General features: G+C 37.5%; 1 protein-coding gene across 4 annotated transcripts in view; it reads right to left on the bottom strand.

The window, feature by feature from the left end:
* Window positions 1-16,901, bottom strand: part of VPS8 (VPS8 subunit of CORVET complex) — a 246,980-nt gene that overhangs the window by 67,722 nt on the left and 162,357 nt on the right. For all 4 annotated transcript variants that reach the window (XM_045088704.1, XM_045088707.1, XM_045088706.1 and 1 more), the window contains 4 exons: window positions 14,045-14,192; window positions 10,265-10,354; window positions 6,720-6,762; window positions 3,362-3,465 (listed from right to left, as the gene is read on the bottom strand). In XM_045088704.1, coding sequence (XP_044944639.1) covers window positions 3,362-3,465; window positions 6,720-6,762; window positions 10,265-10,354; window positions 14,045-14,192 — 385 coding nt within the window. The remainder of the gene's footprint in view (window positions 1-3,361; window positions 3,466-6,719; window positions 6,763-10,264; window positions 10,355-14,044; window positions 14,193-16,901) is intronic.

Genomic DNA, 16,901 nt, shown 5'->3' with positions numbered 1-16,901 from the left:
TGGGAGAAGCATGGTTGTGGAGGTAATAGCCATGGGATACGTTCACACTCTACACAGAGGAATTATTTTTCTTTAATTAGATCTCCACACAAACCATCCCCTGAGAGCAACACAACTAAACCTGAATTCCTTTCTTATGCTGTGTAACACACAGCTTCCTTTTCAGGGAATTATATGCATAATAACAAAGCCAAACTCTTTGTTATATGTAATCACCGTGTATTAGGGCAGCCCCATAAACAGATAGAGAAAAGTAGGACAGGCAGAGATTCTACTTGAGAAAGGATTAACAGCCCAATTTCCTGTAGTCTGCTTTAAGTAAATACTCATAACATTAAGTCTTATGATGATAACTTCTGGAAAGAGATACTATGAACAGTCTACTGTCAAACTTCCAAACGCTTCAAATCTTCTAGTTAGTTGACTGTCTGTGGTAACAGCTTTTGTTCTCACTCTCTCCAAAACAAAACAAAACAAAACAAAACAAAACAAAACAAAACAAAGAGAATCAAGACAAACCACCATTAAAAGCCCCCAAATTGAATGTTTGGTATTACATAAGATCAGTCTAGCATTTTTCACACAAGACAGTATTTATATAAAATTTACATTCAAATATTTCTGTTGTAATAATGAAACTTATTCAGAAATGAAGCAGAAACCAGTTGTTAGACGGAGGGACCACAAACAGAGGGTGTGTCTCTACACAGGAGAGACAAACAGACTTCTCTCACACGCAGCCAGTCAATGGCGTAATAATAGCCATAAAGAAGTGAAAATTTCAAAGGACAGGAAGAAGTCTAACATCTAATATTTTTACTAAAACAAATCCCAACTCAGGAGAAAAAAAAAAAAGATGGAATGAGTTTTCCTTTGGCCACATCAAAAGAAGCATTGTTCCTATCTCTGATTAAGAGATACAGAGTTCAAATACAGTCGGAATAATCCCTAGAGTTCTGGAGGCATGGATTTTTATAACTAATTCTACTAGTTAATACATGTGAGTCATATATTTCAGCTTCTGTGAACCTAAACAGCCCTACTTATAAAACATATAAACATATCCTTTTCCCTTAAATTTTCCATGAGAAGCTGGAGGAGTATCAAATAGATATTGGAGAGGAGATGGAAGGGTTGAAAAGTGAAAAAGATTTAGAATTAAGTATGTATGAACATGGCTTAAAGAATTCTACCTTTTCATGTTTCTCTATCAAAATATAACCATGTCCAAATATAGTCAGCCAACCAAAAGATAAATGAAAATAAAAACTCAGGAATAGAAAAATCATGGCAAAATGACTGATTAAAAGCTCAAAATCCATTTTCAAAAGATTAAACGATTTATGGGAATTGTGGACACAGAAAAGAATGTATGTGTTACTGGCTTCTATAAGGTTATTTAAAATTAAGAGGGATGGAGGAGAGAGGTGGGAGCAAGCATGAGTTTACGTGTTTCCTTACTGGCTTGGCATCACAGATACTATAAAATAGAAACGTAATTATAAATAAATAATTCCAATCTGTTACAGTCATTCAGATTTTTTTTTAAGCTGTAGTGATATTTATTAAGAAATAGTATGGTGAAGAAATATTAATTTGAAATTCAGAAAGCTTCCTAACGGAGACTGACTACTATATTTATTTGTAAAAGCAAGCATTTCCTGATTTAGGCTGATAAGAAGTACCTGGACTGATGGTTCCCCCAGTGATAATGATGGTTATTTCTGGGTGATAGGATCTTACAAGGTAATTTTTATTTTTATTTTTATTTTTTAAGATTTTATTTATTTATTTGACAGACAGAGAACACAAGTAGGCAGAGATACAGGCAGAGAGAGAGGAAGGGAAGCAGGTTCCCTGCTGAACAGAGAGCCCGATATGGGGCTCCATCCCAGGACCCTGGAATTATGACCTGAGCTGAAAAGCAGAGGATTTAACCCACTGAGCCAGGAGCACCTTACAAGGTAATTTTTTAAAAAACATTCTTCTTTGTAACTTTCTGTTTTGCAGGATTTAAAAAAATAAAGAATATGTATATCACACAAAATGTTTTTTTATTTTTTTATTTTTTTATTTTTTTTATTTTTTTTTTTAAAGATTTTATTTATTTATTTGACAGAGAGAAATCACAAGTAGTCGGAGAGGCAGGCAGAGAGAGAGAGACACGGAAGCAGGCTCCCTGCTGAGCAGAGAGCCCGATGCGGGACTCGATCCCAGGACCCTGAGATCATGACCTGAGCCGAAGGCAGCGGCTTAACCCACTGAGCCACCCAGGCGCCCACAAAATGTTTTTTTTAAAAATCACCTCTGTTATGTAAATGTGCTTGTTGTATACAATTTTTCTTCTGAAGGGTTTCTGGAACATATAGTCTTAAAAAATCTTTGACAAGAATGTCAAGTTGCAATTTACCCAACTCAAAAGAACAGGAAAGAAAAATAAATTTATAATACTCACTGTAACATGTATGGCTAAATATATAAAAAAAAGTCTGCCTTACTCCCCATATCAGAACCCTGGGAAGAGAAAGGTGACGGGTGGTGCCAAGTCAGAGGCTGCAGCCCGGAGGAGCAGGCAGGCAGGCACCGAGGAGTTACAAGGAGGCCACATCACGCTGCAACTTCTCTTCTGAAAACTGCAGCAGAATGTGGCTGTCAAGTCCCATCCCGCCCCCTTAGTCTCTGCTTCCCTGCTGTAACTCCCACCTGCACCAGGTGCTCAGCCGTGCCTCCTTCAGTTCTGTGCTCTGCCTTTTGGCAGTCTGGAATCTGTTACAGCAGTGGTTCCAACCTTGGCTGTACAGTGGGATCATGTGGGAAGCTTTAGCAATGGGTCCCCATCCAAAAACTGTAATTTCGTTGTTCTGGGGGTGCAGCCCGAGTGCTGGGATTTACTTAAAGGTCCCCAAGTGACTGTAATGTGCAGCCAGGGTTGAGAAACTACATCACAGCCTTCTTTGACCTTTTCCAGTGTTCTCTGTATCCCCTAAAGGTTTCCCTCCAGCTTCTCATGCTCATTTTCCTCCACAGAGAATAGATGATAAATGACAACACATCCATAGAATATAGAATCGCTACACGGAATACACAGAACCATGGTCCAAAGAGAACAAGGACATCCAGTAATCACGTGCTTAAATCCTGCAGCACAGCCAGATCCAGGAATATAAAGCCTTTTGTGAGAACAAAGAGGACAAGCACTCCTCACAATAACTTTAGGAGGCTTATACTCCTGGGAGCACTAAACAGTGATTAAAATCTAGTTGAATTAAACTCAGGTGGCTGAGAGGGCAGAAGAAATAGAATTAACTCCTAGTTTCAGATCAGAACCGACTTTGATATGCCTAAGTAGTCATTCTCCTACCTCTCGTTGCTGCTGGTTCAAATTATGGGAATTTCTCTGGCAAAGGGCAATTGTCTCTACCATGGTATCTTCAACATCCTTCAATGAGAGCTCCTCTTTGGTCTCTAAGATTCAGAAAAATTATTAACAAGACTTAAGGATATATTACTGAGAATTCTCAGAGCTTCTGTAAAAAAATTATCTTTTTCTTGGCATAGCACTGTTTTGTATTATGAAATCTTCCATAAGCATGATACCAATGCTTAATAGATTAAAAACAGATAATTTTGTTTCCATGTAAATGCCTGACATTCACAGGACATATAAAGCTCATCACACTTAGCATTTTAATACACTTTAGCTATGGAATAGCTCCAATCATCTGTCGGTTAGTCAGCAGAAAGATGACCTTTCACCTTACTTGCTCTACCATTTCTTCTTCCCTCTATCTCTTAGATGTAAGTCATCCTTCAAGATATTATCTTAGGCCCTCTCCTTTTCATTTCCCAATAATTCACTTCCTCTTGTGGTTTCAACCTCAGGTCCTTGCCAGTAACTTCTGAATGTACACCTGCAGCCCGTGTTCCTTTCATCATCTGCAGGGTGAACTGTCCACAGATTCTATCCATCTCTACACGGATGTCCTGCGAGCACCTTGAGTTCATAAGCACAAAAACCAGATCACTTTTTTTCTCACTTCCCAAACTAAGTTAATGAAACCATCTTCTTTAAGTCATTTTATAAATCTTCATCGTCCCTGATGTTCCATCCCCACTTTACCCACACATCGAAATAAATTGCCACTTCCGTGGATTCTACTTCTGTGCCCTCATGTGTCCTGACTTTTACCCTATGCTGCTCTTCACCTGCTGTGAACTACAGCAACAACTCTTAATTAAACTTCTGACTTCTAAATCTTGCCTCCCTCATTCTCTTTGTCACAAGCAAATCTATCAGTCTCATCCACAAAAATCATTAAAAGCCTTGAAGTTTTAAAAACAGAACATAAGTAAACTTCTGACCCTAAGTAGACGCAGTAACCATCTGGCTCATGTTCTCACCCTCTGTGCTCTTACTCCACTGCGCTGTATCTTACTCCTGAGTTCCTGGTCAAGTACTTTCATACTCACATTCTGCTCAGCCCAGGTGCCCTTTCCTTGCCTTTCCCTATCAAACTTCTAGTCATCATTCCAGTCTTACTGCAAAGGTCACATCTTCCACAAATGACCTTTGATTCATCAGTTATAAATCATTCCCTAATTTTTCACAATCATTTGCCACTCTCACTGCATCTCTTTGATAATACTTGATTCCTCCAGCATTCAAAGTTTTTATTTACATATCTGTCTCTTTCACAAGACTATAGTTATTTGGGTAAGAGCTGTGTTTTAGCCATCTGTGTATTACCCTCACGAGCACCATGTCTTGTAATTAGCAAATCCTCCAAAATTCTTAGGCACACAGAAAAAATTAAATCTGAGAGTAAACAGTGGACATGAGACTATTTCTGAAAAATTGATCTTCAAAGAAATTTAAATCCAAAGAACTGGCTTCTCTACACATATCACTTGCAAATCATTGTAGTGATTTTAGGGAAATATTCTTCTTTTCCCTCAACCTCCCATGTAACGTGTGCAAAAATTATTCTAACAACAATAAGAAAATATCATAAATGTAATAAATCTAATACAAATTGACTAAACAGAGACTAACAGTACAAAAATAACAAATGCTTAGTTGAACTAAATATGGAAAAGCCAACCGTTTACTAAGGCTCCAAGAAGATGCCGTGTAATACAAAATGATCCAGATACAACACAGATCCTATCACTTAAGACCGAGCCACAGAAAACACAGATGAATGTAATTTATAGAGAATTAGGGTAAAGGAGTTTAAGGAAATGTGTGGGCAAAGGGGGTCTAAGAAATGTGCTAATGTGTTGAAGAGGTAGGGCAATCTAAAAATCACCTATCGAATGAACTTTGGAAGAGCTATTTTGGAAAATTTCAATAATGTGAAAAAAAATCATCCTATTCAAAAGCGGGCAAAGGACTTGAATAAACACTTGGCCCAAGAAGATACACAAATAACCAGTAAATATGTGAAAAGATGCTCTCCATTACCTGTCAATGAGGAAATGCAAACCAAAAGCCCACTAAGCTATCAATTGGCACCCAGGAGGATGGCTATGCTCAAGAAAAGAGAAAAGCACAAGTGTTAGTAAGGGCTTGGATGGACTAGAATTCTCATTGGTGTGCCGCTGACAGCCACATACACTGAGGCGGCCACTGCGGAAGTGAGTATAACAGCCGCTCAAAAATTAACATTAGCATTACTATTTAATCCAGCAGTAACACTTCTGGGAATCTACCCTGAAGAAATGAAAGTGGGGTCTCAGAAAGATACCTGGACAGCATGTTCACAGCAATATTCTTCACAAGGGTCGGGAGAAACTGAAGTGTCCATGGACAGACAAAAGGATGCAAGATGTGGTACATACATAAATCAAAATATTATTCAGCCTTTTTAAAAAGGAATGAGATTCTGACACGTGCTACAATGCCGAAAAATTGTGATGACATTATGCTAGGCCAACACGCCAGACTGAAGAGGGCAAACGCGGGACAATTCCAGTTATGGAAGGCCTGTCATTAAATTCAGAGTGGGAAAGCACAACGGGAGGTGCCAGGGACAGACATGGGCAGGGAATGGGAGTAATTGTCTCATGGGTACAAAACTTCAGTTTGGGAAGTTGGAAAACTTCTAGAGATGGATGGTGGAGATGGCTGCAGGACAGTGTGAATGGACTCAATGCCAGTGAACTGGACCCTTACAAATGGCCAAAATGGTAAATTTTGTGTTATGTGTATTTTACCACAATTTAAAAAAAATTAATCTATGTCCTAAAACGTCAAGGAAAATAATGGGAATTTTACATCTGTCTGTGACAAGGCCATCTAAGATTCGACACTGTCAAGTTTTACTGCTTTGTGCTAAAATTACAGAAATTCACTACAGAAACCCCAGCTATTACTGATTAGAAGTTCGATTTGTTATTGCTCAGTACATTACAGTAACTTTAAAGACATTAATTATGCACCTCATTTATATATAACCAAAAATTGGCACAGAAATAAATCAAACAACAAAAAAATCAGTATTAGTGAACCCCACTGGCAACTGGCATCACAAAGCTGCAATGGTTTCCATGATTCCCCATTATGAGCCCTTGAAAATGAGCTAAAATTGGCATCAGTGTTCAAGTATTTATACAGATCAAGGTAATTATTATTTAGTAAATGCAGTTTCTTAGACAACATCTTTTAAAACACAGGGTCCATGGGAAGAAATAATTGTAAATCACACTCAAGAACTTACTTTCATCTTGATGTGTTATCTCTTGAAGTTTGCTTTGCAGTCTCTAGCAGGTTAAAAAAAAAATGCAGGAGGTAAGAAGGATACAGTTACCTAATTCACAAATATTTGAACAAATACATTTTATTTTTTTTTATTATTTTTTAAAATTCTTTGTTGTTGTTTTTTTTTTAACACCCAGTGATCATCACAACATGTGTCCTCCGTAATATCCATCACCCAGACAAACACATTTTAAAGGAAAACCTTGAAGAAACAACAAGGTGAAACAACAAGGTTAAAGATAGGTCGCTTACTGTCATTCAGAAGAGAATTCTGGGGTATACATAAAGCAAAGCTAGCAGTATTGGAAGGGACCCAAAATACTAAGTGTCACTTATTTGCAGCACTTCTGCTTCTGTTGTACCATTATACCATCATCAATGACATTCTTTAGGCACAGTAATAAAGAGCAGGATTTATCCAGACTTTGGGTAAGGGAATAAAAGTCATAGTGGGCTATGAGAAAAAGGGGTGGGTGGGAATAAAAAAAAGAACATAAAGTGTGTCTCCAGAGCATGGGGCACAGACTTGAGTATGACAGCTCTAAATATGCAAATTTCAGTGTCCACTGCTACACCAAATACTAGATCCTTAGAAAGCCTTAACTGATGATATTCCAAAGGATGCTTTAAAAAAAAAAAAAAAAAAAAGATTTATTTATTTTAGAGAGACAGTGAAAGAGAACATGGAGAGAGGGGTGGAAAGAGAGGGAGAGAGACAAAAGCTCAGGCAGACTCCCTGCTGATCAAGGAGCCCCACATGGGGCTTCATCCCATGATCCTGGGATCATGACCTGAGCTGAAATCAAGAGCTGGATGCTTAACTGACTACACCATCCAGGTGCTCCTCAAAGTCGTCTTAATATACACTGAGGCTGATCTTAACATATCTTTTTTAGTCCAAATTTGTTCCTTTCCTTGAGGTCTCTTATAGGCTAATAATGTAAAGCTAAACATCATACAACTGTCATTAACCACTCCCTCTTATTCCTTCCATATCATATTCAAATGATCAACAGTTCTCAAGTCCAATCCTCTCCCCACTTCACCACCACCACTACCCCTAGCTTAAGCCTCATGGATTCATTATCTGTACTACACAGCCTCGCAAATGTTCTCTGCTTCCTCCCCAAGTTTTACCTCCCCCTTCTCTAGACCCCCATCCTCTTACAGTTACCAGAGCAATCTTCATGAAACAACATCATGTCAGTTCTTTTGCTTAAAAACCTTTAAGTGGTCTCATGTGATAATAAATCAGTCCTAATTCTTCAGGGTATCCTACAAAATCTTCCCAAATCTGGACCCAGCCCTTGCTTCTAACCTCACCTGTCTATACATTGATAGTGGAGCCCCAGCAGAGCTGCTGGATTCTCTCCTAGCAGCTCATATTTCTCAGTATTTCCATGCCTTTGTAAATGCTGGTCTTATTCCCTGCAAGGGTATCCTGCTTCTCTTCCCCCATCCATGCCAGGAATATGTTTAATTTATCCTTTAAAAATAGATTCATGGTATCTTCAACAAACTGCAAGGGAAAAAGAGATATAAGGGGAACTTACTCATTAAAAGAGGCTGAGAGCCTACGCAAGCCTCTGTGGACTATTCTTCCTGGCCTGTTTGGTGACTACATAGCTAGAGAAAAACTAGAAGCCAAATTGGAACTTTTTTTAAAAAATATAAATAGGATATCCCTAATCCGTAAGTAGATGACAATATTTAAAATCACTGAGTAGATGACAATATTTAAAATGGGTACTTCACACCCATTAAAATGGCTACCATCAAGAAAACAGTTTTGGAGAAGATGTAGAGAAATTAAAACCCTTCTGCATTGCTGATGAGAATGTAAAATGGTGCAGCCACTATAGAAAACAGTATGGCAGTTCCTTCAAAATTAAAAATAATATTATCATTGAATTCAGTAATTCCATTCTGGTTATATGCTTAGTAGAAATGAAAGCTGGGTCTTGAAAAGATATCTGTATACCCATGTTCATAGCAGTATTACTCAGAATGGTCAAAAGGTAGAAGCAATCTGAGGGTCTATCAATGGATGAACAGATAAACAAAAAGTGGCATACACATAAAATGTATACCACTCAGCCTTAAAACTGAAATTGTGGCACATGCTACAATATGGATAAATCTTGAAGACTTTGTGACAAATGTACACAAAAAAGCAAATACTCTGTGATTCCAAGTATATGAGGTACAGCAGTCAAATTCATAAAGTCAGGAAGAATGGTGGTTATTTGGGGATGGGGAGAAGAGGAGGTTATTATTTAACGGGTACAGAGTTTCTGTTTCAGAAGCTGAAAAAGTTTTGGAGATGGATGGTGGTAATAATTGCAAAACAATGTGAATATACTTAATTTCACCAAAATGGTAAATTTTTGTAATATATATTTTATAACAATTTAAAAAGTAGATAAAAATTTTTGTAAAAAATAGACAAACTGTTGGGGAGAATGTGTAGCAAACCAAAAGTCATACATTAGTGGAGAAGATGTAAAATAGAATAGCTACTTTGGAAAGAGGTCTTATCATTTCTTATAAAACTAAACCTACACCTATCCTGTGACCTAGCAATTCCATTCCTTGGTATTACCTTCAGGAAAATGAAAACATTTATGTACAAGAGTGATCATAGTAGATTTATTCTTTTTTTTTTAAGACTTTATTTGTTTATTTGACAGAGAGACACAGCGAGAGAGGGAACACAAGCAGGGGGAGTGGGAGAAGGAGAAGCAGGCTTCCTGCTGAGCAGGCAGCCAGATGCGGGGCTTGATCCTAGGACCCCAGGATCACGACCTGAGCCAAAGGCGGCGGCCCAGTGACTGAACCACCCAGGTGCCCCCATAGTAGATTTATTCTTAATAGCCAAAACCTAGAAATAGCTCAGGCGTCAACCATCAAGAGAATGAATAAACTGTAGTATATTCAGACACTTAAATACTACTCAGTGATAAAAGAAACAAACTCCTAACACATCTCAAAAATATCATGCTGAAAGAAGAATTATACAAGAGTACTATTGGAGGACTCCATTAATGAAAGTGCATAAAAAAAGTAAAACTAATTCACAGTGAAAAAAATCAGAAAAGTGAATATGTGTGGGGGCATGGGAATGGAAACTGAGTGTGAAGGAACATGAGGAACTTTCTCTGGTGAAGGTAATGTTCTCTGTCTTGTTAGGAACTAGGAACACAGGTGTGTGCATGTATCAAAACTCAGTACATGATACACTTAAGACTCATACATTTTACTGAATGTAAATTTCACTTTAAAAAATACCAAAAAGAAATGGTGAGCTCTAGTCAGTGACTAAACTCTAGTCATGATAAAATGTAGTATTGTCTGCAACTTATTCTGACACACAAGAGATTAAGATGAGTGAAAACTTACACAATGTTACATGTCAAGTATATCTCAATAAAAAAAAAAAAAAAATGGGTTGATGAATGGAGGCCTGGAAAGAAACATGACAAAGTAAATAAAGTAAAATACTACCTTTAGCATTATTAAGAAGGCACCATGAATATCTCCTTTTTTTTCTAATAGGTAGGCAGTAACTTCATGAAGTTGATACTTCTGGGTAATCTACGAAATAAGAAAAGATAAAGATTTTTGTTCACAAATCTTGTTTGTGGATCCTATTAAGGATAAAAACAACATGACAATAAATAATAAATTCATACCTCAGTAGTAGTCTATGGTCCAATATAATATGAAATTCTTGACTTTCTAGTCTTTTTTTTTTTTTTTTAAAGGAAGCAGGCTCCCTGCTGAGCAGAGAGCCCAATGCGGGACTCGATCCCAGGACCCCGAGATCATGACCTGAGCCGAAGGCAGCAGCTTAACCCACTGAGCCACCCAGGCGCCCTTGACTTTCTAGTCTTATAAGTGGCCCATCTTGGCAGTTCTAACTAACCCATGTTCATCACGGATTTAATCTAAAACTGTCATTTACCTGAATGAGTATATCCACAGGAAAAAAGTAACACATACTCATAATAGGAACAATAGAAATCAGAAAATATTTACAACAAAATGGCAATGAAACACAACAAAACAACTTCTGAGGTCTTAATAAACTGAGAGTTTCTAATAAGTAAAGGAAATACCAAGCAAGCTCAGAAGAGAAATTAGAAAGAGAAATGCAAAACATAATGCTATTGAAAAGAAACAAAGGAAAAACAATACAGAAGTTTAACAAGCCCCAAAATAGTCTCCAAAAAGACTAATAAGGTGGGATAAAAACTTTCTTAGCAAGAAGAAAAAAGAGAGGCACAAATAACATATTAACAGGTTCAAAGGAGAAAAACCTATGATCCTCTCAATAAATATACAAAAAAGTATCTGATAAAATGCAGTACCCATTCTCAAGAAAACCAAAAACAAAACACTATTACCCAAACTGAGAATGGAATTTTAATTTAATAAAAATTATCTATGGGAAGATATTAGACATCTTAGATGTTAGACATCTTTCCTTTTAAATCAGAGAAAAAAACAAACAAAACAAACAAAAAAATTTTTTTAAATCAGAGACAAGGCAAGAATATATACTGTCATTGCTTCTATATAGTAATATCTTGGAGCTCTTGCACATCTGATTAAGAGAGAGAAAGCAGGGTAAGATTGAAAAGAAACAAAAACAACTACCCTTATTCTTGGAAAGTAGTATTACGGTAAAAAAAATCTAGAAACTATTTGAATGAAGAATTCAGATTCTTTTTGATACAAACAATGTAAAAAATTAATAACACACAGCAGCAGCAATCAATAAAGATGTCATTTCAAAAACTTTCACCCTTAACAAAAAGTGTAAATATTTAGGAACAAATGTAAGAAAACACATGCAAGAACCATGTATATCATATAAAAGTTACTAAAACCTCACTCGAGAGAATCAAAGGCTTTTAAAAAGACAACCAGGTTCTTGAATGTTAAGACTCTACATTGTGAAATGTCAGTTTTCCCTGACTGAACTCATCTAAAATTCAATGTATGTATTTCATAAAAACACTGGACTTTTTTTTTTTTTGAGGAACCTGACAATGTGATTTCTAATTTGATGTGAAACAGTAAGAGCCTAAGAATAGACATAGAATTTTAAAGAAAAAAATGAGGGACGACTTTCAAATAATAAGCCTTATTGTAAAGCTGTATTAATTAAAATATGCGGTAATGGTATAAGGAAAGACATGACCAAAGGAAGAGAAGAGCTCCCACAGACAGATCTACATCTCTGGGAGTTTGGTAGGTAGCAGTAAGGAATTCTGAATCAGTGCGGTAAGGACACCAAAATATCACATGGACCATTGGTTATACACGGGGAAAAAAATACATAAATCCCTCTCTTGATCTGTTTACAAAAATAAATTCCAGATGGATTAAAGGCCTAAATGTAAAAAGCTCAACTATAAAACTCATATAAGAGGATATCTTTTATACCATCGGAGTGGAAAAGGAAATAAGACACATACAAAAATCTAAACTTTAAAGGAAAAGACTGGTAAGTTAAAATAGAAGTCACTAAAAACCAAGTTAAAAGACTTGCCACAACAGACTGGAAGAAGGCATCTCCAACACATAACATCAGCAAAGGATGAGAGATGCAGAAATTAGAACTTCTACAAATCAGTAAAGTCAAAAACTCAATAGAAAAAAGGACAAATGATACAAAACAGATAATTTAGAGAAAAGAAAACCAAAAGAGTCATTAAACATATGGAAAGATGGTCGATGTCATGAGTAATCAAAGATACCCACCACACTGGCAAAACTAAAGAAGTCTAAAAATGTTAGGTATCAGCAAGAATGTGGAAAAACAGCAAATAACAACCATGGGTGATGAGAACAGAAACAAACAGATCACTGTGGCAATAACAGTAGAATAAAGCTACTCTACTGTCTAAGAATTCCACCTCCAGATAATTACTTGGAGAAACCTCACAAACCTACATTATACAAAGATGTATATGTAGCATTGTTTATAAAGGTAAAAGATTAGAAAGAATACAAGTGTCTATCAATAGGGAAATAAACTGTGGCACATTCATTCAATTGATATTAAATGGCTATTAAAATGAAGGAATTCAATCTACATGTATAAAAGTGATAAATTAAAAAAATAATGAAGAAAGCAATTTTTCGGGGTGCCCGAGTGACTCAGTGGATTGAGCCTCTGCCTTTGGCCCAGGTCATGATCCCAGGATCCTGGGATCGAGCCCTGTGTTGGACTCTCTGCTCAGCAGGGAGCCTGCTTCCCCCTCTCTCTCTGCCTGCCTCTCTGCCTACTTGTGATCTCTGTCTGTCAAATAAATAAATAATCTTTTAAAAAAGAAAGAAAGCAATTTTTCAATGGGATATGTACTATATGATACCATTAATACAAATTCTAAAAGCATGTAAGACTGTATCATGCATTTTATAGGTGAATACATATACAGATAAAATAAAAAAACATGGAGGGGAAGGCTCCACTCCCCATCTTCAGGTTGGTGGTGACCTCAGTGGGGACAGGGGAACAGACAGATAAAAGGTACTTTATTTCTTAAACAAACAATGAAGATCTGAAGCCAGTACGGTAAAATGTGACCATGTATACAATTGGATTGGTAGGTACATAGATATTTGATATTCTGCACATTTCTATATATTTTAAATACTTCACCATGTAAAATGTGTCAAGTGTGAGCAATTTAGGAGGTGATACAGAGAACACGGGCTACTGGTTCAGAGCACTGACAATAACAGAAAGGAGGGATAACGGTAGCTGACAAACTTTAAGTGAGGAATAACAACCTCTTTCAGATTAGAGTGTGTCTGTGTGTGTATGTACACACACGTGCACATGCACAGTCATTTCCATTTGGAAACAGGAGAAAACAAGGGAAGGGGTTCAAGGCAATGAATGGGAGAAGGCTACTGACCGCCTGAGCCCAAGTCTTAAGCACCACAGGACTAGCTAACTAATCAGTGCCCACAAACAAGACCTTGGTTTTTCCTTTTAATATATTTTTATTGCATTCCTTCCTCCAGGCTTACTGTGCTGGTTAAAATATCTGTGAAACTTGATTAATAACAATGATGGACACACGCTCTTTCCAACTTGACTAGAATTAAGGGGCAGCACGATGGAGGGCATGTGCTATGGAGTCAGACCAGCCAGGTTCAATCCCACGGGCTATGTATTGGAACATGTGAGTATCCTTCTGCCCACGTGTCAACTGGTGACCGATGAGCATGAGCGCTCTGTTGTCTGCTCCACGTTACCACTCTTACCTGGATGGTTTCTTCCAGGCGGTAGCACTCAAGGACCTGCAGTGTCTCTATAACCTGGTTTGGGCTGAATTGACACAATAGCTCAATGAACTGCTCCGTCACACATGGAGATATCTGCACCAATTCCTGATGTACGTGAACACCCTCCCTGAAAACATAACCAGCAAGAGAGAAGCATTATTTCACCACATCTGTAATTAAGGCTACAGGTAATAAGTACGAAAGCCTTGAAACCAAGACTGCCTCCTGGTGAGGGAAATCATGAAGTCAAAGTCTCACTGTTACTTGGGTTGTTAGGGTGAACCGTGGCTTACATCAGAGACAATCTACATCACAACAGTACTCAGTTTATACTGACTACCTAAGGAAATGGTATTCAGTGAAAGTGCCTCTAAAGGGACAACAAAATTGAGTAACTATATATATTAAACCAACTTCCAGCCTAAACAGTGGTCCCTACTGTACTTCCCTCATAGCACCAATCACACCACGGTGTAATTACTTCTTTAATTACCTTTCTCATGTAAAGACTATCAACTCTTGGAGGGCAGGCACCTGGTATCTTCTCATTAACAAATTCCTAATGCCTGCAATAGTGCCCTGTATGTTGTGAGGGCTAATTATTTAGGTATTGTTAAACCAAATGCAGAAAGTGGATGAATGGCAGGGTACACAGTATATATGCGTTCATTTGTCTTATATGTCAGTGATTCGCAACACCCACCAAGCACTGGGGATACTGGGACACCTGGCAGGCTCAGTTGATAGAGCATGCAACTCTGGATCTCAGGGTTGTGAGTTCAAGCCCCCCACCCCGGACATATGGCTTACTTTAAAAAAAAAAAAAAAAAAGCTAGGGTGTTAGTTTTAATCATGATGGACACTCAACTACCAGTGGTCAAAAGGAACTATTTAGAAAATCAACTACTGTTCATTACAGAACAAGAATCATCTCTGGAGCTTCAAGAAATCAGTTACTTCTGGGAGCCCTGTCTTCTCTTCAACACTCCTCAACCAAAGCTCCTTATATAATGATATCAGGAAAGGGTTAATAAGATACAGAAATGCTTGGGAAACTAGCCTTCTGAAGAAATGGTAAGGCAGATGGTTTAAACCAACATCTCCCAGCTTTTCTCAGGTCATGGCACACAGGAGGACAGTGCTCATATGGCCCATCAGAGTAAAGACGACTGATCACAGGGGACTATGGGTTCCCCAAAAGCCACCCCAAGAGCTGAGGGGATGGGTCTTGGGGCACACCTGTAACCCACGCACAGCACACCAACAGTCACAGTGGGGAGCTCTGGACTCCACTGAGATTAACCTGAGGTTATAAATACTCTACAAATGATGGCAAATAGCCCTCCTATTTTTAGTAGTAAGAGACTTCAGTTACAAAAAGACAAATTATATTTAGACAAAGGAAATCCTTCCTAAATTAAGAGTCTTGTGACACTCTGTCCAGACCTGAGTGCTAAACTCATTAATTACATTCTGCTGCTTGGGGCTGTCAGTACTTGCTGATGGGCTAATTCAGTGTGTCCTCAAATTGGCTATAAATCTCTCAGATCAAGTTTCCTTTCTTTTTTCTTCTCTTTTCTTTCTTTTGTATTTCACAACTGCCTTTAGTGCAGAATTTCATAACTGGTTATTTCCTATGTAGACCATCACCTTAATTCTTCCCAAAAATTATCTTCTGGGAAGGCAGAATTTGAAAATTATCTGTTTAAGTGTCCCTGTCCCAACTATACTATAAACTCTGAGAGCAAAGGCTGTGTGGCTGGCATTCGATGTTTCCCAGCTCTCACATAGTCTTGGCACATACTAAATAACTACTTAGTAAATGTACACTGAATTACACTGAATTGATTGGCAATAATGCACTGGATTGCCTTCAGAAAAAGGGAACCAAATACAAGATAGAAGGGAGAGAATTACAAGGACTAGGCTCTGAATTTAGATTGAGCTACGAATGAATCTTGTCAGAAAGTTCTACCTGGACAAAATAGAAAATGCATATGATAACGCAGGGAAATGATGGTTCTTTATGCAGGATTAAGATTTTGTCTCAACAGAATGCTCAGGAAAAGAAAAAGGGAATGCTAATCAATGATCCTTGACGTTAAGGTAAGCCAGTGTTCTTTTCAGATGTTCATACCACACTGTAGGTAGTGCTAATACTTTATCTACATCAGACTTGTTAATATGTCTTATAAATGCAAAATTATGGAGCAAATTAAGACTAGACATTAGCATCTGCCAATGAATCTGGTAGTTGATTCTTTCCAGAGCATTTACTGACAAAACTCTTTATAAGTACTGAAGGTGTGACTATGCATCAAACCAAGCAAATCTCTCAGACTGTGATGCATTCATTTGGGAGGGAAATAATAAGTCTGCTGGAAGATGACCAGGCAACATCAATATAATCAAAACTTTAATAAATAAGCTAACATTAATGAATTTATATCCATTTCTGACTATTGCTTATCATTCTGGTACACACATACCATTTGTTACATCCATTTCTCAAAGCTACTTCTGTTACTCTTCTATTAGCCACCTGCTTTGCCACTGCTAACTTTATCAAAATTATGTATTTTAGACATAAACCTCATCTACTTTTTAAGTATTTTAATATTAACTTTAATATTTTAATAATAGCCCTGACTTACAGATATGAACATTTAAGTATATATAAAAGGTAGAATTTTACAAGGCACACACAAGACTTTTCTCTTGTCCGCTCTAAAAGAAAGCATACACATGCCTTGTCAAACACACACACACACACACACACACACACACACACCAACCATGCACCAAAATTCACGTTTGGGAAAACATTCATCCTTAC

Source organism: Mustela putorius, unplaced genomic scaffold (assembly GCF_011764305.1).
Source record: "Mustela putorius furo isolate JIRA1106 unplaced genomic scaffold, ASM1176430v1.1 tig00003834_pilon_pilon_pilon, whole genome shotgun sequence".
Taxonomy (NCBI): domain Eukaryota; kingdom Metazoa; phylum Chordata; class Mammalia; order Carnivora; family Mustelidae; genus Mustela; species Mustela putorius.
This window is presented reverse-complemented; position numbering and strand designations above follow the sequence as displayed.